Source organism: Channa argus, chromosome 20 (genome assembly GCF_033026475.1).
Source record: "Channa argus isolate prfri chromosome 20, Channa argus male v1.0, whole genome shotgun sequence".
NCBI lineage: Eukaryota > Metazoa > Chordata > Actinopteri > Anabantiformes > Channidae > Channa > Channa argus.
Window position 1 is genome coordinate 7,146,945 of NC_090216.1, and position 25,134 is coordinate 7,172,078.

The 25,134-nt window shown below is 40.0% G+C and overlaps 2 protein-coding genes across 3 annotated transcripts; both read left to right on the forward strand.

Moving 5' to 3' along the window:
* The first annotated feature begins 323 nt into the window (after nt 1-323).
* hpdl (4-hydroxyphenylpyruvate dioxygenase-like) lies at nt 324-4,476 on the forward strand. Its single transcript, XM_067488136.1, has 5 exons — nt 324-1,187; nt 1,271-1,437; nt 1,551-1,702; nt 2,681-2,808; nt 3,257-4,476. Exons 1-5 carry the CDS (start codon nt 493-495, stop codon nt 3,456-3,458), a joined length of 1,344 nt encoding a protein of 447 aa, XP_067344237.1. The 5' UTR covers nt 324-492; the 3' UTR covers nt 3,459-4,476.
* A 2,494-nt stretch (nt 4,477-6,970) lies between these two features.
* Nucleotides 6,971-23,553, forward strand: fam53b (family with sequence similarity 53 member B). Of its 2 annotated transcripts, XM_067488143.1 has the most exons (6): nt 6,971-7,158; nt 13,713-13,944; nt 14,451-14,570; nt 15,020-15,068; nt 18,046-18,809; nt 22,402-23,553. In XM_067488143.1, exons 3-6 carry the CDS (start codon nt 14,541-14,543, stop codon nt 22,762-22,764), a joined length of 1,206 nt encoding a protein of 401 aa, XP_067344244.1. In that variant the 5' UTR covers nt 6,971-7,158; nt 13,713-13,944; nt 14,451-14,540; the 3' UTR covers nt 22,765-23,553. The 2 variants fall into 2 exon arrangements, with proteins under 2 accessions (XP_067344244.1, XP_067344243.1); XM_067488142.1 differs by lacking the exon at nt 14,451-14,570 and having other exon boundaries at nt 22,402-23,552.
* The last annotated feature ends 1,581 nt before the right edge of the window (nt 23,554-25,134 follow it).

Consider the following 25,134-nt stretch of genomic DNA (forward strand, 5'->3'; position numbering starts at 1 on the left):
AAGAGAGCCTACCATGTTACAAATACTTTGCATATTTTCTTGAGCTTCTTTACTTAAGCTCCTCATATTCAGTCTGTGTTCTGAAGCACAATATATATATTTAGGGCAAACAAGTCTTTGGCGTTCGGGCTATTATCTAATATAACTAAAACATTATCTAAATGTAGCTATTTTTCAATATCAAGTCTAATGCACCACTTTGTCAAAGAAAATAATGCATAGCAGTTTATTTTCATCAACACTTTTATACACAGAGAACAAAATGGGAACAAGGTTTTGATTTTCCATGCCGTTGCAAAATTACATACCTTTTCTATGTGACCTTAAACTGACATCTAGTATATATCACCGGTTATTTTACCATGTTGGAGAATTTATCTTCGATAATTTAAAAGGCACAGGAACTACATATAAACATGTTTATATATCTTAAACACTAAAATAATTCTTGATTGTAGGACACGCCTCCTGTCAAAACGTCACATCTAAAACATGGCAGCTTACTTGAGCAGGTTGCATCACATTTCGCTCCACGTTTCCAACGCGGAGAAAATCGCAAATGCCCTTGTCAGGAAATTCAAGTTTAAGTTGTTTGCTACCAGAGTGACCGACGGGTCCAATCAGCTGGCTTTCAGAAAAGGAGCGGCGGTCTTTGTCGTGAATGAGAAACCAAACCAGTGTAGTGTACGATTGGATGAAGAGCATCACGACATCACGGGCAAATGTTTTTCTGACTTATATAGTGGAAACGGGGGTAAATATAACCAGTATAATTCAGCGAACTTTCTCTACGATGTCAGCCCACATCACTCCGTGGATACTGTAAGCAACGTGTGTTTCGAGGTGGAAGATGTGGAAAGGTCATCCAGGGCACTTCGCCACCAAGGTTGCACTTTCCTTGTACCTCCCACCACAGTTCAGGATGAAAATGGTCTTGTCACCTACTCGGTGGTTAAATCTATTGTGGGGAATGTTTGCCACACACTAATTGACAGGTCAAAATATGAGGGGATCTTCCTGCCTGGGTTTGATGTGACGGAAAAAGACTGCAGCTTGCCAGAAGAGGACATGTCCTGTCCAATCACACACTTTGATCACATAACTTATGCTTGTCCCAGAAAAACCACCCACCAGGTCATGGGTTGGTATGAGAAGCTCTTTGGTTTTCAGAGGTTTTTCATTGATAGGTGAGAAACATTTCAAGTTATTTATCTCCATATTCGTTCAACTTGATGTCAGTAATTGAGAGTGTTTTTTTTCTTCTGAGTAGTAATGAAGATGTGGAAGAAGGTTTAGTCATAGACCAGGAGGGTATTGGACTACGTCTTACTGCCATGGAGTACTGGAAATGTAGCAAAGCAGGCATCGTCCTTCCTTCTGTGGAAAAAAAAGAACCAGACTGCAAGTTTGTCATTGCAGAATCACTTCCCGAACAAGGTAACAATTTCATTTTTAGTAATGTATTGGATAAAGTATAAAGTATTTTGCTTTAAGCCATAATTTGATGATGATCTAACACCTGCATCATTGTCCACTTTTACCCACTGCAGGCAGAAATCAGGTTGACACCTTCTTAGCGCAGCACAGAGCCCCAGGAATTCAGCATATTGGACTGTACACAAAAAACATAGTCTCTACTGCACATGTATTGGCTGAAGCTGGTGTACAGTTTTTCTCCCCTCCTCCTACCTACTACACTGAGGTCTGAATAACTCATTACACATCCACACGACAATCTGTTGGCCATAACAAATATGCTTAATTTCATCAAAGCAAGAAATTACCTACATTATCTTCAACAAGTTGGAAAAGATCCTCTAGTCTGTGTAATAAAGTGCTATTGCAGACATCCAAGCCCCTGGGTTCCTGGGTTGTGAATTTGCAGCTCTGCCATGTAATTTATACATACTCAGTGAATCACCAGGCAGCACTCCATAAGAAAGGAATAGTCCAACACACTACTTTTTCAATAAGATGTCTGGCAGTAAAAATATTTCTTTTTGCCCGATTATTATACTAGATAATAAAATATATTATAATGTGTTCCTTTACGTTATACTACATTGTTCCACAATGCAATGCTCCATGTTTTAGAAATGAGAAAATTACCGTCTCGTGACTCAAGCGGCAGTTAGTGTTTACGCAACGTAACAACGATAGTTAAGTGTCAAAAATGTAAAGTGACTGCTCACTGTTGAGTGAACTACTTAGTGCACCTTATTTAGGGATTAGGGAATGAGTGAGTAGGGGGTGATTTCGGACACAGCTATTAAGTCGACTCAGTTATTTATTCACATGGCCTGTCATATGGCCAGTCAAAAGATATTCTTCCTTTTTACATATTTTAATGAGTCAATTCTTTGTGTTGACATGAATATGAAGTCATTTTGTACCAGAATCACTACTAAGACAACATATAAGGCTATTATCTTAAATTAACCTCGCCTTTTAAATGTATATGTATATGTAGAAAGTTTCCATCATAATTGTTTTCTTCAAACTACAAGTCATGCTGGAAGTTTACTGGTATGCTATTTTAAAACTTCATATACTTGAGTTAAATTAACGACATATATTTAAATAAAGTTATGTAAAAAAATAAAAGGCTTATTTAATTCCCCTAAATTCCAGTATGGTGTTTCACAGTGTAGTTATGCTTTCACCTTTCCTGTTTTGACAGGTGGGAAAGCAGCAGGAAATAGAAGAAGCAGGACACAGCCCCCAGATGCTGGCGCAGCATGGCATTCTCCTGGATGCCGACCTGCACCAAGATCCCTTATCACAGACAGCATCCAGTGAAAACAAAAGGTGAGGGGCAATAGAGGCTTCTAGTCTCAAAACCCCGGTAACCTAGCCTGTGTTCCACACATTGTTTTTTCCCATAGATGTTTGTGTCTCACAAAAGATATACAGTAGATGATTCTATTGGAGCTTTCTTTCAACCTCCTACTGTTCTGGATAGTATTTTTTTAGCATTTCCACATATAGTCAAAGATAAAACATTTTACATTAGCTTCAATGAGAATTTATTCCACAGTTGTTAGCATAACAAGCCCTGTCAAAGCCTGCTTTTCAATGTTTGGAGAACAATAAGGTTTCTAGTATTTTTATCCATATGATAATTTGTTCATATTTTATTGGCCAGTACTGTCAAAATATAACCATTTAACACTATGTATGAACAGGCTAACTCATAAATTGGGTGGCTCATTTTGGAGCAACCAAGTGAACCTAGCTTGTTACTGTGTGTTTCCAGATACCTTCTCCAGGTGTTCACCAAGCCCATCTTTGCAGAGGACACCTTTTTCCTTGAGCTGATAGAGCGAAGAGGGGCAACAGGTTTTGGTGAGGGGAACATCAGGGCACTGTGGCGGTCGGTGCAGGCGTACATGGAGAATGAGAGAGGGGGATCTCAAGAAGAAGGATCCCCAAAAACTGTGAAAACAGCTCAGTGTTAATCAACATTTTAACTGAGGGAAACAAAAATGTATATATAGAGGGGATTTCCACCAGTGCTCTCTTTTTTGGTAGTGGATTTAGTAGGGTGGCACTGCGAACAAAGTGGTACAAAAACAGGGTAACATGCTATACTGGAAATGTTACAACAAAAACACATTAGCAGTAAAGGAATGTCTTTGTTTTCTCTGTGTCAAAGCAACAGCCTGACTCCACAGCAACGACTCCTCAATAAATCTGTTACTCGGAGTAGACAAGAAATCACTTATTGTTGTCAGAATAATGTATCTGTGTTTGCTAGAATGTGTGTGGGCCAAAGTTCACAGTGCACTTTACTGCAGTATTTCAATTTTATGCTACTGCTTCTTTACTACATTTCTGAATGAAAGATGATACTTTCTTTTCTAAGTGATGCTCATATTGACTTTGCAGAGTATTTTACGTTATTGTCATAAGGTACTGTAGGTTCTGATTAAATAACCTTTATATTCTGTAAAGGTGTCAAATTGATTTATATTTGACTCAGATTCTTGCTTCCCTTGTACCTCGCTTTGGATAAAAGCATCTGCTAAATGTAAATGGAAATATTAATATAGCATTCTCAGGAGTGATTTTGTTTTCTTATAATGAGTAAGTAACAGCTACGTGATGTACAATTTGATTGAATCAAGTTACATACTTTACAACTTTTTCTTGTAAAACTGTATGTTTAAGTTGGCACCAATAAACATGAAGTACAGTTAGCTCCAGTTCAATCTGTTAAAAGGTCAAAGCAACTTTAATACTTACTTATAATAATAATAATTCAATGATATTCTGTATACTTAAAAACATAATAGTATTTTACTCATAAAGTTCTGAATACTAGACCTACTGTATAATGTAAGTTCTAATCCTGTGGTATTCATATTTTACTTGAAAGATGTACTTAATCATAATGTGTCAATATCCAAAAAAAGGGAACACTGACAACTTGTAAATCTAAAGTAGATTATGAATTAAAAAGTTAAAGTACAATGATCTATGATTAATTGTTCTTTACTTTACTATTGAAACATAGTGGCTGAAAATAAAACTGAGATCAACTGCCATTTTTCTGAATACCTCACTCATACATTCATTCATTGATGAACTGTTACTGGAAGAACAGCTGCACCTCTTTCAGATCCTGTGGAGGTTTTACTGATGTACACGCCTTGGCATGGCTTTAGAGCTTCTTAGATGGGATCTCCAAACCCACAGGGATATGCCAGTTCAATTAACTAGGCTATAAGCATCATAGTGAGGATTAGTGGGACAGATGAGAAGCAGTGAAATTTAGATGGGATTTTTAGAGAAGCCATATGCTCTTTTATGTCCTAACTGTTGTTACAGTGTTCCATTGAGTAATGTCTGAGACTAATTTCAACCAACAGCTTCATAAAATTCCATGTACTTCTGCATTGTGACAAATGGTGTCAGTGTTTTTCTTTTACATGAGTGTCACACTTTTGGCCGATCAAAACTTTTAAATCTGACTGTAGTTGAGATGTATGCTTCTTGATAGAAAGCTTATACTGTAAACCCTTGGAATTGCAAGCAGAATACCACATACATAATATGTAAGTATTTTGTGGTATAGCATGAAAAAATGTAAACGTTTTCCCTACATTTGTTAAAATCTGTAAATAAAAATAAACTTTTAAATCTCATGTAAGGGCAAATTTTGTTAGGAATTGAGAGGATTAATTGCTTATTTAAACTGAGGTGGGGTGGCTCCTGAAACGGGAGTGCTTTAGCCATCTGTCTGCAGTCAGTGTGAACCACAGATGGCATTCAGCATTCTGCGTGGGGTCTCAGTACTGGGAGTTGGAAGCTCACTTCCTATTTACTGTTAACCATATGCTAGCTACAGTTACAATAAGACATGAAAAATGAGAAATGACTCAAAACAACTAAATCTAGGCGTATTATTCATCACATATTGAAGTTTGTTGACTCTATTTTCATCTTGTGTGACCTTGTGCTTCAATGTGATTGGTGGACACTGCCCCCCTTTGGTTTTTGTCAGTCACAACACACAGTACTTGTCGAATGCTAGATTCCAACTGTTTCTGCGTCAAAATCATCTGAGCCTTTTAGGGACATGCAACAGTTTGCTTGTCGTACATTGAAGTTTTTCTTTTGTTTGCTAAATGACTCATTTTGTCCGGACAGGGTTTTGGTAAAAACAACTTGTCACCCCCGCTCTCTAGCATACGAATATGGACAGGATGAGTCCTCTGTGCTCTTTAACAAATAAGGCAGACAGTCTAAAACTGAGAAGGACAATTTGACAGTCTGCGGGAGATAGTGGCTCACAAGAGATGTTACTCCTTGATTAACAATAGTGTCTGCCAGGGGCGAGCCTCATCTCCCCACCCTTCTGAGGCCCAGTGTGTTAACTTCAGCCCTCAGAAAATAAATGAATGTAGCCTACTGGGGATTGCTAAAATATATTTATCCTTAATACACTGCAGATCCAAGTCTATGGGACCTTACTATTGTATCCCATTTGTTTTTAAGTACATCTGCCTACTCTTTATCAGTCTTATGATTTACTGTCATAACTAGGTGAGTTGACCAAGTAAGCACATAATACAGTGTAATACAGTGCTAAGATGTTTAGTTTTTGTTAGGCTGGTTTCAGAGATGTGCTGATTCAACTGTGTCTTCATTTTGTGAGCTGTGGTTTTCCCTGTTGCTGAACAGTGCTGCTTTATGCAATGAGGTGCTCATGTTATTTTATCTGGCTTTACTGAAATAAAATGAGTGGAGGAAAAAAAAAACACCTGTACACTGAGTGTAACACCAAAATGCATCTTCCAAAAACGATACCACCATCGGATAAACAACTCTTTAAAAGAGTATGAACAGAAAATTGTTTATTACCCCTATTTTACAATGTATGTATATACACTGCAAACAACAAAATCCCAAAGGGTAAAACGGATATTGCATGCTGGTGTAGGAGATGATAAAGCCAGAATTCACTTAGGGGAAAGAGGGCATTTGTTTGTAATAAAGCAATTTAATTTTGCGACTTAGTACAGCGGAACTCTTTTTATGAAGGGGACCCAACAATGTGCAGCTATATAATACACATGTCCCACTTTTTCCTACCTTATGGGTCTGTAAGTCACACACAGTTTCGAAAAGATCGTGTCACACCACTGTATGTTGTGAAAGTACCATGTCTATATGCACAGCTCAGAACTGATTACTTTTCATTACTGCAGGCTGGATGAAACCACTAGACACATGTGCAGGGGGGTGGTTTGTGAAGTTGAAAGTCACATGCAGAGAAACATTTTACTTCTAGCTATTAGAAACACCAGATAAATGACACAATATGTTTAATTACGTAGTGTAATAGCGATGAAACGCATCACAGCAGGATATTTAGATGCACAAATAAGTTATTAGACACCCCTGCCCCTGTCAAAAGTGGCATTGCCCGTGTGTGTTGTCACAGACTCCTGAGCGTGCAGTCTTGGATAGTAGTACTCCGGGGTAATGTTGTAGTTTGCTCCCTGAGGTGGGACGTGAAGTGAAGTCCTCGCATTGCTTCCTGCCTAACGCCTTGTTCTGTTTTTCTGCTAAAACAAAAGTCACCATGGTCCAGCGAAACTAAGCAGCCGCTCGCGGTGTTGTTGGAGCTCCGAGACTCTTAGCGCAATGCTTGTGAGTGGTAGTTTTTTGTTTTTGTTTTTGTTTTTTTGTTCAAATAATGACTTTGTGTAGTTGCCAACTTAAGACCTGCACTGTGTCTGGTTTCTAAAGTGTGATACTACCCTGTGTTTCGAAACTTTGTCATTCGCAAAAATGTTGATTGTTACGATAATTTCGAAGTGACCAGTAACAAAGTCAACTTCTTTAAGGACAGTAAACTTAGCCCAGGTAGTTAGCTTAGCAACTTTTCCTCATGTTACTCCCTTAGCTATGTCCCCTTTGTCTTGTTTTGGTTATTATAAGAGCGCTGCCTATTTATAAAGTCTATATTACTAAAAAATGTATGATACGTCTGTGTGATGATATGTTGTAGAAAAGGTTAATAAAGCAAGTGTCAGTGAGTTTATGTGACGCTTAAACATATTCATACATATGCCGAAGCTTAAAATGATGCCTGGTGATTACCAGATTTCACGTCAGTAATCAGTCCCAGAAAGTAAACCTTGTCACCTGACAATAAGTACGAATTCAGTCTCCCTAGCTGACAAAGTGAACACTTGATCTATTTACCACCTTCCTTAGATCAAAAGTATTCTAATGTGAATTGGCTATTTTTTGAAATGCAGCGCACTCATCTCAAAACAGGTTTTAATTCAGGCATGACACAAAAAAATACAGTGCGCCAGTGTTGTATGCAAATGTTAAGAAATCAAAAACTGCCACGGTGGACTCGTGCCTGATACCACATAATTTGGGTGTTTCTTAGAGTCAAGATTCAAGATTCAAACAACTTTATTGATCCCATAGGGGAATTATGTTGCCTTGTTACAGCTGCTCTCCACCTGAAAAGTAGAAAGAAAGAGAAAAAAAACTTCCACCTAACCAAGTCTACTTAGACTGTCTGGTTAGAGTTTGTGCTGTTGCAGTGGCATGTTCTTGTCTTATCTTTATCTGAAGACAGGGCTGGCTGACACACAGTCAAACAGATTCAAGACAATTTAAGTGCTTAGTGGCATCATAAACACAAGAGCTTATTAAATCTAAACTCCCCAGAGTGTTCCCTTGCCATGATTAGGACTGCTAGAGTTTGTGAGTGGCTTTATCTTCCATAAAATACATGTGAACTGAGAAAACTTACAGACTTACGATGTAAGTGCAGATGTCTCATTTTACTTTCTGAGCATACACTTCATATTTTATCATCTGTAGTTTATGGCCTTCCTCTCGAGTTCAAAATCCTGTTTGGTCTGTAGCCTGCGTGTAACATTCTGTGAGCCCCCGTCACACCGATTTCTTTGCCAAACTCATTTCCCTTTCATGAGGGATTTTGGAAAAAGGGGGTTTAAGGGACTGTTTGTGCCGGTTACTTGGACAAGCTCAGTTTTCAGAGCCCTTTCTTCTGAAACTGAGAAGCATCCACCTGGAGGGCTGGCGAGTTCATCTGGGGGAAAAATGTTTTAGCTAGCAGATGATTCCTCTTTCCTTGTCTTTATCACTTAAAATATTTAGACAAATTTAAGGCTCTCTAGGATCCTGTGTATAGTAATGCCATTGTTATGACATTGTTGACATTATTGACACTTATCTAAGGGAAGGTTCTTGAATTTCTCATGTTGTTTGATGTGTATATATAGTCAGTGGGTATGTAGTGTGGGGGAGCACTCTTTCTTTTCCGTTTCTCATTTTGACTAAAAGTAAATGTTATTCCTATTTTGGCCCATTATATGCAGTGGTTTTCTGCTGTGGAAGTCGAAGGATGTTGTGTCTTCAGCTCTTTGTAATTGAAAGTGGACATAAATTCTCTCCAACTTGGACAGGTTTGCTGAAAGTCTCGATTACAGGGCTCAACAAAGCTCTTCTTCTGGACAAATGTATACAGTGCAAGTGATTATGTATGAGATAATTAAACAGCAGGCTTGCTTTAAAACCTAGGCCCCCTTGGCTGCCATGCATAGCCATGCTGAGCCTTTGTGTTTATGGTAAGTGGGCAGCTGCATGCTTGGCTGTACCCCAGGCCTTCAACTGAGCCTGATAACTGCCATTGAAGCCCCCCAGCCATGCTCATTTCTGACTATTCACTCACAGCTTTGAATGTAGAGTTTGCCTCCTGTTTGACATAGCCTAATTTCTGAGAACATGCAGACAGCTGTGAGCTAGCCTGCATCCTAAAATGAGTTTCATAAATTCTGCCAAAGTCTGCAAGCCATGGCAAACTTGGTGGCACCTGCCTTTTGTTGTGTCAAATGAATGACAACACCAACAGTTTCAAAAAAGAGTTTTTTTTTTTTTTTTTTTTTTTTTTGCTGTCATAATGATGCACAGTGTTGCAAAAAAAGCAGAACTGGTGTGTCAATTTGCCTTTCAATTATCTGGTTTTCATGTTCCCTGCACGTCTGTCTGCCTTTATGATATGTTCTGTTAGCATAGCAACTATTATGACATAATAACCTACTCAAGTCCTAATATGGGCAACTCAAAGAAGTAGGCCACCAGAGCCAGAGGCTTTTTAGGAACGTACATACTTTCTCTCAGGGAATCTTTTTGTGGAATGAGGTAGCACAGTTTTTATCTTGCATTCATTTTACAAATCCCTCAGATAGGTTTTAAATCAGGCTGTCTCAGGTGCACAGCACATGCTCAAATTTCAGTGACGCCCACAATGCTGGCACTGTTGAGAGCAGGACACAGATCTGATTGCCATGAATAGAGGAAAGTTAAAGGAGAATGTCCTTTATGTTAAACTTTGTTAAATTCAGTTCACCCTGATTACAACTTTTAACATGTGTGACAACTTTTAAAAGAGATATGAAATAGTTAATAAAAAAAATCGTGTTCAGTAGTTTATAAGTTGTTACAGTCATGTTAAACAGTGTTTTATTTGCCACCAGCTGTCCGAGTGCCATACAGTGGATTAGTATTAGCTCTAATTGTCAGTCAGACACAAAGCTGCCAAATCCTTATGCAATGTTGGCCTAACCCGTGCGGATTACAGTCTGAGCAATGTATGGCGCTTTCAGCAGTGACTCAGGAGAATCAGCCATGTACAGAGAGCTTGGCCCAGACATCTGTGCCCCATCATCTACAGAAAAAATATATACCTATGTGTCCAGGCTTATGCCTAAGTGAGCCAAATGTAATAAAGCAGGCTTCCGCTTCATAGTTGACCCCATGAGTACTGTGGTTTTCTCTCTTGTCCTATCTAGTGCTCATTTATGCCGCACCATAGCGTGCCACTTATGACGCCTCAAAAGTTGCAATGGTTGAAATACTTTTTGTAACCACAAAGTAAACGTGGAGTCCCATCAGCTTGGCCCAGACGGTGTTTTTGTTGTGTTTTAGGCAGACTGCTGTCAGTGCAGACTGTGTTGCAGTCAGTCAGCAGCCACATCTGAGGAAGAGGTCCTGCAACGTTCTTCCCCCTCTCAAAGATTAGACTTCTCATTTGTCACACTGGTTGCTGCTCCAAGCTAGATAAATAGCTATCGGCCTGCAGACGTGCAGAGACTCCCACTGATTCCAGATAATAGGGACATCGTTATGGAGGTGATTCAGGTTTTGACGTCAGAGGGCAAGTGGCACCACATTAGGAAGAAATTGTAAACACCTCATTTGTCACATTACAGCTTCATTTGCATCTTTGAAAGCAGTAGTGCTTGCTGTGTGAAGTGACTGCACTGGGTGTAGCCATTAAGTATTGGAAATCATGCCTTAGCGTGGCTCTTGCATTATGTTGACAGGTTTGCCTGGACAAGAAAAAGCAGACTGCCCTTTGCCAGCGCTTCTCAACATGTTTTCAATTCACAAACTGTCACATGTTTGAATGGTTTTCAAAGGCTGTGGGGCAAGGTTAGGCTTTTATAATTGTGTGTTCAACTTATGTGATTGAGCCGAGGAATGTTTATAATTATGTTATAAACCTCACCCATTTAAAGCACTCAGCACTCAGATTTATGGGGATAAAAACGTAATGCCTGCGCATGAAAAAGATGATAAATTGTTGCAGTTCTCTGTCACTAAAAGCAATGAATGTTGTTTACAGCTTAAGGTCCAAAATGTCAGGCTACAATTAGACTTCTTTCCATCTTTCTAAGGAAATAAAGCATCATTTGTGTCCTTTTTGTTTAGGTAAACATCAATCTCTAGAGCTTTTCTCATGTTTGAGAATTCAATTTCTTCAGGCAAGGTTTTTCCCTTTCTGTGTCATTGGATGCCATCTGCATCCATCACCCAGCCATTAAGGGTAATATGTAAACAGGGGTTTCCTCTAACCCAGCACGTCCCAAGTTATCTCTGCTGTGAAACACTGATCTGTGTGGTTAATGGTCACACACAGAATAAGCTGTCCTGACCTAGTCTATCTCCAAGCTTTGATTTGTTATTTTTCATTCACAGGCCCTAAGTTAAAGCTGCTGCTCATCCCCTGAACCCTGTTGATCTCCTTTTAGAACTTTACTAAAAACATCTCTTGATTTAAGTTGTATTCCTGATTTGATAACTATTAGTAATAGAAATCATATGCTTAATCCAAACACCACCTCCGCTGTGTCAGCTCCCTGTGGGTCTTGCGATGCTGTCCTCCCTCCTTGCACACGCTCCACCCCACCATGTTGCCTCTTTCGTTTCCCACGGTGTCTCGTCTTTTGTTTCATGCTCACCATCTCTTTCTGCTTCCCATTTTTCCTGCCTGCAGTTTTGGTCATTCTGACATACTCTGAACTTACAGCTGTCATACGACTATGTTGCCTCCACTGCACTTTGTTTCAGTCCACTATCTAACGTAGCGTCAAGTGGAACACAACTGGTGATAGTAAAAATATAATGTGATGATTATATAAACTTACATCTGTGGCTAATCAGCTGTTTGACTGTAATCATGGTGCGGCACTAATACGAAAAGGGTTGTTTTGATAACCGCAAGGTCAGCTATTCCCAGCCAGCCCCTGAGGATTCAATTACACAACTTTAACTTTGCTCTTTTCCTCTCTGTGTGCTCCAGTGTGGAACATTGAGGAAACTTGGTCTCTCAGATGACTGATAATCTTCCACATAGACAGGCAAGAAACAAACAAGGTGTAGAGTTCCACTTTTGGTGACATGCTAGAGAGATCATGTGGAAGTGAAAATGCAGTGTAATTCCAACTTACAGATTCCCATTGCCTTGCGGGCTTGCAAATGAAAATCAGTGTTGCTGGCTCTCTTGGGAATACAAGGCACTTATAAAAACACTGACCTCCCTTGAATTTCTATGTTCTGTCTTTCACATTCGTATATATTGAACAGGTTGCTCATATTTAGGGTTATGCAATGCACTCATGCAAAAATTAGTACCACGCATTATTTTAAAAAAAGCAAAAAACATTTTTTTATCAACATGATATTTCTTGCAAAATTAGAAATGTATCATCAGAAGTTAATTTTGTAAATTATTTTAATTAAGTTTTGGATTAGGTTTGTCCTCCGGCATGCACTTTCAAAGTAAAGAATTGCAAACCTAAACTTAAAAACTAACCTAATAATGTTGCACATTCAGCTACTACAAATGTTCTGATAATTTTCTTAAAAATTTACTTTGAATTCTGATGATGAAACACTAGCAATAGCTAACTGCATTAAATATTATGTTGATTTAAAAAAATGTAAATTAAAATTCTTCATTTCAAAATAAGGAGGTAGTAACTGACTGACTACAGTAGTCAGCTTGAATTCACAGCAGTTACAGTGAATTACACTCGTCAGAAATGGGTCAGCACCATGACTTTTAGCAACAAACTGACTGAACATATGGTTTTGAGAAATTTCAGGATGTTTTAATGCTTTTTAGCAACATCAATGCTGTGGTTCTAGGTGTTACATTGCCAAACAGATGTTTTCTCCAGATTTGAATATCTAAAAAGTTATTGGTGATATTGCAATTGCATTTTGTAGTGAACATTATATCCACTGGCCCCTGGATTGATTTTGATGGTCTCCTTATTTTCTGTCTATTGACATCATCACGTCAAGATTTAAAATAATTTACAGATCAAATATAAACCTTGTTTTTGAAAAAAAAAACAAACTTGTTTGTGTTCAAATACCTGCAAAATTTAAAACATTCTCATCATCACTGATTGCATTTTGCGCTACATCTGCTATTTTATATGTAATGTCGATTGCGAACATGAAACAGTGTAAACATTGTTCTAGCTCAAAATCAGCATGTTAGTATGCTGACATCAGCATTTAGCTCAAAGCATTGCTTTGCCTACATGCAACCTTACAGGACCACTTGTGTGGTTTTACACTCGTAACTGCTGTAACTCCAGCTGCCATCACCTGCAAAGCAGCAAGCCACAAATTTATGAGAATAACTTTTCAAGTCAACAAGGGGTTAGTATTTGATCCTCAAAAGGAGGTTTTTCAGTGAAGTTATTCGTTTAGGGGAGCATTGGGTTTGGGTTAGCCTCCACCCAGGGGATCTGCTCTCCTGCTTAATCCAGCAGGATTGTTCTCTGCTTATATGGTCGATAGAATGTCAGAAATGTACTGAATTCTAATCCTGTGCTCATCTTTGTGTGTCAACTCAGGATTGGGTCGAGAAGTGAAGCAGATTCCTGGAACAGTTGAGGGCTGCTGTCTTAAGCTTATGAGAAACCAGCCTGTTCACACCATGTCTATCAAGATGGCCTCTACCTTTTCTTGTGCTCACTGGAATGGCTTGGGAGAAGCATGTGTGTTGCCATGGTGATCATTTACAAAAAAACACTGGAAAAGAAGGGTGCTGATGATGTAACATCCAAAAGTATACGTTTGAAACCGGTGAGAGATTATTTTCTATTTGTGTAAACTTTTTTTCTTTGTAAAATCTATCATTTTATTTTTGTAAGCAACCTTGCCAACAGGCCAACAGGTCACATGTGTCAAGGTTTTGCTCTCAGTCAGGAAATCCTTGTTGGCCACACATCCCTCAATAGCAGTTTTATGGCCCTACATTGTATTGTCCTATTTTGTCAACATGAATCAGCGGCTAAATTTGACATTCAGCCTCCCATGAGTCAAATTAATTTTTCTCATAATTACTGCTAATTGCGTCATATTAGCTGCTAACTACTATCACCAGGGTGTTTGTCATCTGGTTTCGAGTCCTCCGTGTTCCTTTTACTTTACTCAAAATGGCAAGAATATTTTAATTTCACTGGGAACAACTCTGACTCGCTCATCTAATCAGCATACACGCAGTTAGCAACCTTCTTTCTGCCAGCACAGAGTGAGAAAATCCCCCTACTAATGTGGACTGTGCTTGCCCTCTGCCATGTGAAATGAAGTCATCGTGCTCTAGGGCGGATTGTCACTCTGAGGCATTTATGGTGGAACTCCCTCTCTGTTGAAGGGTTGCACATCTCTCAGCAGCAAATATGTGCTACAATATACACTCTCTGGGCCAGGTATGGATACAAATTATTATTTCCCAACTTTTAATTGTATTTATTTAATAAATACATTCTTAGGCAACATGGTGGAGGAGTGGTTGGCACTTGCCCCACAACTAGATGGTCCCCAGTTTGAATCCTACGTGTGCCTTTTCTGTGTGCAGGTCACACGTTCTTCACGTGCTTGCTTTTGGTTCTCCTGGTACTGTTAAAGACATGCATGTTAAGTTACCTGGCGACTCTAAATAGGTATGAGTGTGAGGTGGTTGTCTGTCTGTATGTCTCGCTGTGCTGGCCCTGGGATAGACTGGGACCTGTCCAGGGCGTACCACGTCTCTCGCCCAATGACAGCTGGGATAGGCGACCCTGAACAGGATAAGCGGTTACAGATAATGGATGGATGGAAATACATTTGTGTGAGTTTCTGGTGAGCTGACAGTAAATCTTCCTTTTTACTGTTTTAGGCACAGACCATGAGCCAGGGGTCTACACTTTTCTCTTGTGGACTCATGGGTAAGCCATCTTTTTTATACATACTGATACATGAACAGGTGTAAGGGTGAGTGTTTTTTTTTTTAAAATAAAGTAATAATTTACTAATTGTACATTTTATGGAATTGTACTGATTTGAATTATAAAATACGATAATGTTTATTATAGATGCCTGTCAAAACAACGCACTTTATCACATTGATTTTAATTCCTGTGAATTTACAATTGCCATAAACTGTCCACAACCCCTACCTGCACAAGAGATGTCAAGGAAGAAATCACTCTCTTGGTTTAGTCATACAGTGTAACAACACCTCTTAAGGTCGACGGTTGTATAGTCTTTCACAAACCCTACATCATTATTCTTATTTTTCTGTGTTCCCGTCAATCTGAGCTGTCAATCAGTGTACATGGACATGACCTATAATTATGTATTTACAAAGTTCCTTGGCAGTTTGTAGGGACCAGAACATAACAAGTGTCCAGTTACAGCAGTGGTTTGAGAGCTTGTCGTAACTAAATTATTGGTGGAACTGCAGCAGGCTGGTGTCTGCTGCATCTGGTTGATGGTCATACATTATGTGAAACTCTTCTGACAAGTGTTGCAGCCAAAATGTGTATAACTAGTGTGTTAGCAGCTTATCTTAATCTAGGGGCACATATCACTCCAGCATGCCTCAAAACTGTGCACAGTTTTGAAGTTAAAAATGTATTAATGAGAACAAAGGCCCACAACCATATTTAGCTATTTACCTAAAGCAAGTAACCATCTTAAATTATTATTATTAAATTGTATTCTGTCTTGCCTTACTTGAGTGTGTAAGAAGTTACAATCCTGACAAAGTACGGAGCTGTACCAGTAGGTGTTGTTAATACTGCCCATTGTTCTTCCTCCTGCCCCTGTACTGTAGACTGTATTTGGGGGATTTTATCTCCAGTGGAGAAGAATAGACCTTTTGCATAGGAGGAATGAACAATGATCCCGATGTTTAGTGACTCTGACTCAGAGTTGACTGACTAGTTCAGTTGGCTGATCCATTCAGCAATTCAAATGAGTTTCTGTTGAGGCAATGACAGGTGCTTTCCTATAATGGTAGCTAGTGTGCTGCTGGCACAGAGATGCTCAGTGATGGCAGCTGGTCTAATACAGAGCTCTTGTAGATCTTAACGACAAAAAAAACCTAGGTGATAACCTTAAGTGAGTATGTTTATGATGGGTTATTAACATTTTATCAAACCATGCTCCAGCACAGATTAGGTGTGATATCAGGCCAGTTAGACATTGAGCTCCATTCCTATTCAGCTGTGCTTAAAGGCTGTGACACTGAAAGCAAAGCCTGGAGGGCAGGATTTATATTTAGTGCCAATTACGTAAAGCATTGAGTAGTGTCAATACAAAGTACACTTACTTGCAGAAACATGCTGACCTAAACTGGATCAGTGTCCTGAATATTATGCATGTTGAGGACGTCATATTTAACCCCTCATAATCAAAGGACCTTGCAACTGAACATCGTAGTTAAGACAATTACTTCTCAGAGGTTTGTAACTGAAATTACTGTATTGTGTTTGTTCCTCTGCAGTGTGTTTTTTTCTTCTTCTTCAAATTGTAGTGTAATTTTGACATAAGGCAAAAAGTGTTGCCCCAAACCAGTGGTGATGTCATTAGAAAGGACAAATAAAAAGTTGCTGACAAAGTTAAAACTAGGGCTGCAGAGTATCTGAAGATCTGTGTAGTAATGGAGGCCTAGTTTGATACATTATTAAATGTCATTATATGCCTCCGGCCGCCAGCCAGTTACGGTTTATGTGTGTTTGTCCAGGTGGACAAACAAGTCCAAGTGGATTTGTTTTAAAGATGTTATTAAATCCATGAAATCCCAGGTGTTCCTGAATGATGGAGTTTACTATGATCTTGACCGTTGCCAAACGAAACTGAATCTGTTGATCCTTGAGTCGAGAACTTCCTTTTTTTTTTGCTCTCCGGCCACTGTAGTTGTTTTCCATATTTAATAGCCACTCAACATTTTCGCTAGCCACAATTTTGAGATCATTTAAAATTGGATAGTGATGATCACCTGTTTGCCCCCGTGCATCCTACAATCGGTACAATACAACATTATGGGGGTGGGGGGGAGCACTCCCCGAACTGCCTGAACACCTCATGCAGAGCCACTTTTTAAAAAAACACATACATACTTTGTAGTTTTTAGTCTCAAGTTAAAGGTATAGATAAATACTCAATCCCCTCTTTGATTGTCACAAGCATAATGAAACTCTTCAATGTCAGCTATTAGTGTCAGCAGAAACTATTGATGTCATATACAGAAACCGCCCAATACGTTTATAACATAGTTATTTTGAGTTTTATGTACCAACACATATCCCCTCTGGTTCACATCTCCAGAGCGATGTCTCGTGTACAGTCTCTTGTGTATAATAAGGCAATAGGCTTTGTGATGCACCAATGAGCAAACAGTGTGTGCAGATCGTGCTCATGGGAGTTAGTGTCGTATTTTCACCTTGCACTTATTTGAGATGGCTTTTGACACCAAAATTAAAAAACATGTAAACTACTCACAAAAAGTTAGGGTTATTCCACTTTGGGTGACATTTCAGAATGCACCTAATATACATTCTTACCTTTACAGGTGAACTTAATTTGACCATCTCTAAAGTTTTGAATGTGGCTAGTGGGACCTGTTACCCGCCACTGCTTAAATCCACCTGAGTTTGCCGAGTGTTATTGTCTAGCCCCCCTTGAGTTCAAGTGTACGAAAAAAATCCCTCAGGGTGTTCCTAACACAAGGAAAATGGCACGTACAGTCGAAGGGATGTTCATCAAATAACATGGATGCCATGGCAGTACTGAATGCTGCATCAGGGAAACTTTAAAAAATGAAGTAATAGCTTGTTTCATTTTTGGGTTCCTAATATTAACATGTCATCTGGCTTGTAAGGGTTATTTTACTGAAATGAAACTGGTCCTTTGTTCCAGAGACAAGCCGGTGGTGTGAGGTCGGTCACAGCTGTGCTATTCAGCAGAGGCCAGTTGGGACAAGCCTGGAAAATCTGTGGGACGTCCTGCCTGAGGTACACAAGACTTCATCCTACTGGGGCTGGGATGCTGGAACCTCTTCAAGAACAATCACCAGCTTATTGCAGGGCCTTAGCTTGACCGAGGCCGCATCCTCTCACTCCACTGCCCCCCCAAGTAAGCGTCAGTGTCAGTCCCTGTCTTGCTCGGACGAGTTTGGGGGCTGTCGCTCCACTTGGCGTCCGCAGGGCTCTCGTGTGTGGACAACGGTGGAGAAAAGGAGGTGCCACAGTGGAGGCAGTGTCCAGCGCAGTGGTGTTGGAAACATGCAACTTGCCTTCCCAGCCATGCAACGTAGCTCCAGCTTCAGCCTGCCCGCCCGCTCCAACACCCAGGAACCGCCCTGCTTCACACAGCATCCCCCCTGCCCCTCAGCTTTCACCAGTCTGATGCCCTCCTCCTCCATGCCCCTGTGCTCCAAGCCCTCACCGCAGCCCCTCTACCTCTCACACGAACAGATCTGCATTCCTGAGCCTCGTGGACCCTCGCCAACCAGTTCCCCCGACTCTACTCCAGAACTGGAGCGACGTGGTGATCAGGGTGGTCTTGCTCGTAGCCGCTCACAGCCATGTGTCCTCAATGAAAAGAAGACTGGTGTGAAGCGCAGGAGACCAGCTGATTCACACAAACAGAGGCCTTCACTGGATCTGGCAAAAATGAGCCAGGTTGGTATTTAAAAATTGTCACTTTCTAAAACAGATCACAAAGCAAGAAACTGAAAATACTGATTAAATACTCCAATCCCCAATGCACCAGAGCACGGCATTTATCAGAAACAATTTCTAGTGGCATTTATTATGCCCTCAGGAAATAATCATGCCACATGTAAGGATGGTCCACCAATCTCAGTAATATTACCTATTTATACTCTGTCATTGAGGCAAATTTGCTCTTGGTGTTAAACAGCCACTTGAAACTACGGTCACACTTTTGTGTCTGTTCTTGCTCATCACATCTCAAAATGTTTATACAGGCATTAGTCATTAATGAAAGTTATTGTTCACTCATGTTGTTTTTGAAGCACAAGATGTTCTTTTTAATATGTTACTGTGCAATGATGCTTTGATCAAAGCATGAATTAAGAAGCCAGTAAACAGGTTAGATGAGTTGTATTCATTAAAAAAAAAAAAAACAGATCTTATGGAGTCTCTTGGGACACACATGGGCAAAGTTCGGCACATACTGTAACACCAGCTGAATCATAAGCATGGAATTCGACATGGCCCTTCTGAAAGTCACCCAGAGTTCAGCATTGTCTTAACTACAGCACCGCTGTATTCGACAAGCAGACCCACACTCCAAACAGGGAAGTCAGTAATGAGCCTCACGCAAAGAAACCTATATTTTTATAGAAAAACGTCAGAGTGCTGACATTGTTAGAAATGGATTTTGTTGTTCCGTTCATGTATTGTGTTCTTTGTTACTCCTTTAGAAAGACATTGACATTTTCAGCTCAGGTAAAAGAGGCTGTTTACATTTTTAATGCAATTAAATTTCTCTTAAAGCATCTGGTTTCAGAAAACAACTTCCTATTTTGCCCAGTTCTACAACTAAAACCATAAGCAGCACTAATAAGTAAGTCAACATAATAATCAAGTTACAGCTTTTCAGAAGCTGGTGATATGTTGCTTTGCCTAATTTGATTGGACTGTAAATTGAATAATATATTAGTTTAAAATTACAACGTGTGACTAGCATTTCTTTACTATTTTACAAACAAATGTATTATTTTAAACATGCTTAGTTTATTTTAAAGTAGAACTTTGAGGCGTGAAGATTTAATCACATTAGTGTAGTTTCAGAGGAAAAGATGTTCACCAATGATGAAATCATAAGCTTGCTTGTCACTCAGATCAAGGGCTTTGTGCATCACATGCATCACCCTATCAGTATTCAAAGTCACCTTCCTATTCAATGATTGGTCACTGTGCTGAGTGTGTCTCTAAAGCGTCCTCTCATCCACACAGCGGTGTAGTTTACTTAGGGAGAAATTGCTACCCTCTGTGTGGCTCACTGCGGCTCCATAAAAGTCAGGAAGTAGAGCAGCTGTGGAAGAGGTTATAGATCGTCACAAAGGAAGATACGCATTGGGTAAAGAGATATTGATTTCTGTAAATTCAGCTCAGTGGGTGGATCACTGCCACAACTGGGCTTTATGAGCTATTGATTAGCTTTTATTCACAAGGAGTCAAGGTCAGTAAGGACTCTCTGCTTCATTAAGAGAAGATGGGGACATTGATAGTAGCAGGTAAATGAGAAACGCGTAGCACTTATAACTCATATTAATTTAAGGTGTGAGGAGACCGTGTCCTTTGCAGAGCTCTGGTTACTTTTTAGGGTTAATGTCAGTAAAAATGTTGGGCCATAATCAAGGCCACCCATGGTCTTATCACTTTGGTCCCATGGTCCGGGGCAGTGCAGAAGGAAGCTATGTGACACTGGCCTGGTGCTGACAAATGTGCCCACTTTACCAGCGCCAGGAAAAGCAGCAGGCTGCCTTTTGATCTATTGCTGCCTAGTGCAGACCTTTCCCATGACCATCCAAACTTTACATGTTCCCCTTTTTTCTCTGCATTTGCATAGAAAAAATACGATGGGCTACGAAACCAGAGGGCGTGAGAATTATTATTGTCATAATAGACGTTCAATAAGAGAATTGAAATGGATATTTTACCCTTTTTTTTTTATCTTGTCACCATAAAACGCATTCTTATTGTTATTTAGTAATGCTCTTTAGTTCTACGGATGCAATTGCGATCCACTGTGGTCCAGGTTAAAATGTCTTAAGAAGTGTTGGATGGATTGCCATACAGTCACAGTTCTCAGGGGATGAATCCTAATCACATTGATCATCCCCTAATTTTTTCTCATGCACGTCATTGTGTTTGCCACCTGTCTTTTTAAGTGAAATGTTTCAACAACTACTGGATAGGCAACTATGAAATTTGTAATTTTTTATGACTATTCAAAGATCCTCTGAATGTCCTCTAGTAACCAAGATGGAAAACATTGAATCTGAAAACAGTTTATTAATCAGTAGGTGAAAATAATCACTATTACTATTCTTTCCTATTGTGGGGCAGCTTTGGCTCAGTTGGTATGTTGTGCACGGACCACAGGGTCAGTGGTTTGATCCCCAGTCCTGGCTGGAAGTGTCTCTGGGCAAAACACTGAACCCCCAACAGCCCATTCCCATCTCGAGCTGTGCAGTGCCACTCCAAGCCCGGTAGAAATTGGGGAGGGTTGTGTCAGGAAGGGCATCTGGCGTAAAAACTGCCAAATCAACATGCAGACAATGATCCGCTGTGGCGGCCCTGAACTCATGGGATAAGCCAAAAGGATAAAAAAAACCAAACCTAGTCTTTCTTATTGTATTTGGGCTATGATTGTTGAGATAGCATTGGATGTGTTCTTGTTTTCTGAAATTTGGTAGACTAACAATTTACTAAATTTAAAAGTATAGATTGAAACTTTTGATTAGTTGCAGCCATAGTTCATACTGTCGGCCCCAACAGCCCCATGCTTGTTAAGCATTACATAAGCACACAAGTGACAGGAGGTTTCACAGAGGCCTCATTCTCCTGTGTCCTTCTGGCATAACACCGTAGTGGTCAGGCATGAGGCAGCTGTCTTGCCTTCTCCACATTAACTGTACAGATTAGATAAGCCTCTGTCATAAAGCCTCCTACTCCAGTGTGCACAGCTGTCACAGAATGGATTTGCCTAAGGACATTTCTGGGCATCCCAGATGTATGTGTTCATTGTGCAGTGGCAGCGAAAGACCGGCAGAGTCAAAAGGCTGACATGAGTAATGTCTGCCCTCTGGGTATCTGGCCACTTGCTGCCTGAGTTGCCCGAGTTGCCCCTGGACCTCAAGTTGCATAGCCATACTCATAGCCATACTCATCCCACTACCACTTTTCATAGTATGTATTGCAGGCTAAATTTACACCCTTGAAATCTTGTTTTTTTATATTATAATGGCTGTTTTCCAGTGTGTAGCTGTAACCTCATAGACTCTTCCTCACATTGTATTGGTACAGTGAAGGGATTGTTTTCATAAGAAGGCTTTAGTTTTGTTATTGCCCTAATGAAGAAAATGTTTGTGTCGTAACCAAATATGCCATCACCCTAGAAACTATGGACCTCTACCAGGCCAAAGGTTTGACATGTTTGCATGTGTATAATTGTTTCCTTTAAACACATCAATTGAGAACTTATAAAAACAAAAGGCCTTTTTTTTTTATCCTTTCACAGAAACTTCAGAATTTCCACAGCCTTAGCTGCCCTGGAGTCACAAGCGAAGGCAGCTGTGAGTCAAGCGAGGCCTTCCCCACTCTCAGGAGCACTGCTCAGTGCGACAATGATGATTCATCCGCAAATGAACACTGCTTGGAGGACCTGCAACCTCAGACCAAAGAGGGCGAGATCATCAGGAACTTGTCGTCAGACCCCATAAGCGAGGTGGGGGACTGGAATTCCACTGACTACGACAACGTTACACCCGGGACGACCAACAGCAAAGACAGTGAGCCTTTGTGGGCGGGGCTGTGTAGCTTGAGGAAGGATGTGTATCAGCTTGGAGGCGAACTTGACATTGAGCAAATTGAGAGGAACTGAGCTGGGTTGTTCCTCTTGGGGAAAGCTAATTTAGAGGACTGAATGTTTATCACCAGTTGGTACAGTAAAGAGTACTGAAAGTCTTAAGGAGAAAGCAAGTGGTAATCTAATGCATTGGGTGATTCAGCACTTGTCTGTGTTTTTTTTTGTTTGTTTTTTTAATTCAAGAAGCGGGAGATTTGTGGGCTAAATGCCCTTTTTTTTGGGACTTAATTTACTCAGAAGCTACTCCGGCCCTTGTGTGGTTTCTCATTTGTGTCTCAGGAGAAACAAGGAAGTTGTGGACAATGGATTTAGGTGGAAATAATAGAAGTGATAAATATAAAAATCATATATTCCCATTGATTGAGAGAATGGGGCCTTGAACATTTTTCTATAACCCTGATTACCTTCACTGTACTACATTTGTAGAGAATTCACAGCAGGTTTGTATAAATTCTCTGCACTAGAAAGAGTGTCTATACTGTCCTGCAGTAGTACAAGGGTATATGATGGACAGACATGGAGACTACTTTCAGAGTTACCATTAGAAAAGCTCCTTTTTCTTCAGTCAGAGTAAGCAACAAGCTGCAAACACACCACCTGTAAACTATATTGAAAAGCTTCACTTTTCACACAGTAACACCGGGCTTATGGGATCTATGCTTGTGTTTGAGAGAAACTTTGTGACGTTAATAGCGTTAATATTTTTCCTTTTTACGATTTGTAACTACAAAGTTATGTAAAACGTGAGCATATTTCTGTAAAAATAAACACAGTTTTAAATGTGTAATTTGAAATCACATTATTTTTGTCTCACAAAATGGGGGATGCCAGCTTCACAGTATGAGACCGGAATATAAGGCCAAGTTTGGATGTACAATTGCATATCAAACCAAAGGGAATATGTTAATGGGCGTGTACAGATGCATTCTGTCTGAAACAACTTTTAGATGGGTTGAAATATTGGGCATATGCCTGTTTTTGCTGGTGGTTAAATATAATACTTACAGTACTTTATTTATACTTAAGAACTCTGCTGTGTGCCATGCTGAAAAAACTCACTAATCAAGCTGAAATTGTTGAAAATTGTAAAAAAAAAAAAAAGCCAGGACCCTTTGTATAATAAGTTGTGGTTAATTTTTCCACACTGTAGTTTTATTATCTTGCTGATAAAATACTTTGTAAATATTTGTAAAGATACCATATCCAAGCCAGCACTAGCACGATGCTCTGAAGACAACTACTCTGCTCCTTCTACCCCCTCCTCTTATTGCTGTTATGCTCTGCCCCGTTCTTCAGCCACAACCTCAGTATGACTATGCTGTTATAGTTGCCTCAATAGGAGCTTGATAGCAAGTGAATTAGCAATAGTAATATTTTCCAGTAGTTGATTTAACTAGTTTGGAGACCAGACATGTGTTTATGTTTTGATTACTGAATTTAAATCTGGGTCACTGAAGCCTCACACAGACCCTATTTACATGAACTGAAAAATTACTGACAAATATTTCAAGTAAAAATAGCTTTAAGCCTATTCTTGACTTTTTCTTGTAAAGCACATTTTTTTTACACTACACCATGTTGCTACTAAGTAAAGAATCAGAAGACTAATGGTATTAGCAGAGGACATGCATTGTTTGAAATGTCTTTAATGCAACAATGCAGACTGCCCCAATTAAGCAGCAGGAAAAGACAATCACAACCCTAGTAGTTGTACTACTGATGAGTCTGTGTTTTGTGTGCTGAAACAGAGACGGAGTAAGGAGGACGCCAGGCAGTGGTGGGAAGTCCGGTTCCTTTTCTTTTTTTTTTTTTTGATGGCTGGTGGAGGGGCAGGTCACCCCAGAGACCTCTCTCCCTCCATGCACTGGGAAACAAAAGAGGCTTTTTCTCTGAAGAGCACAGTGACGTGGGAGGTGGCTGTGAATGTGGCCATGTGTCAGGGCTGCTGCTGCTGCTCCTCCGTTTGTCTGCTTCCCCTCCCCAACACTGGTGCCTGTGCAAACCACTAGAATTATACTGTTGTTAACATTTTAGTCCGCTGCCCCTTGCGGCTGCGTACCACCTCTGAATGTTTGTTCAGACTTGCAAAGTTGCATGTGATTCTTTGAAAAGCATAAAGTGTCATTGAGGAAAGAAAGTCAGCTCCTTAAAGACCAGCTGTGTAATTTGAAGATTGCTTGCAATGCTATACTGCAGGCTCAGATACCACACAAAGCATAGCTGTGGAATTACAGTCATCTAGAAGGCCAATTCACACACTTGTAATGTTCTGGATTATTATGCTGTTGCATGAGAATGTGCATCTCTGCAGAGTGATGTCATATTTATATTGTCACAGAGCCGCTGCAAGCTGATCCACTTCACTGGTTAGGCCCTTTTCGGTTA

Bases quoted from the DNA above. Each gene is read 5' to 3' on its own strand.
- hpdl (XM_067488136.1), top strand. From the start codon at position 493: ATGGCAGCTTACTTGAGCAGGTTGCATCACATTTCGCTCCACGTTTCC. The intron at 1,188-1,270 runs GTGAGAAACATT...TCTTCTGAGTAG, and splicing joins CAGAGGTTTTTCATTGATAG to TAATGAAGATGTGGAAGAAG. The intron at 1,438-1,550 runs GTAACAATTTCA...TACCCACTGCAG, and splicing joins AGAATCACTTCCCGAACAAG to GCAGAAATCAGGTTGACACC.
- fam53b (XM_067488142.1), top strand. From the start codon at position 13,855: ATGTGTGTTGCCATGGTGATCATTTACAAAAAAACACTGGAAAAGAAG. The intron at 13,945-15,019 runs GTGAGAGATTAT...TTACTGTTTTAG, and splicing joins AAAGTATACGTTTGAAACCG to GCACAGACCATGAGCCAGGG. The intron at 15,069-18,045 runs GTAAGCCATCTT...CCTTTGTTCCAG, and splicing joins TTTCTCTTGTGGACTCATGG to AGACAAGCCGGTGGTGTGAG.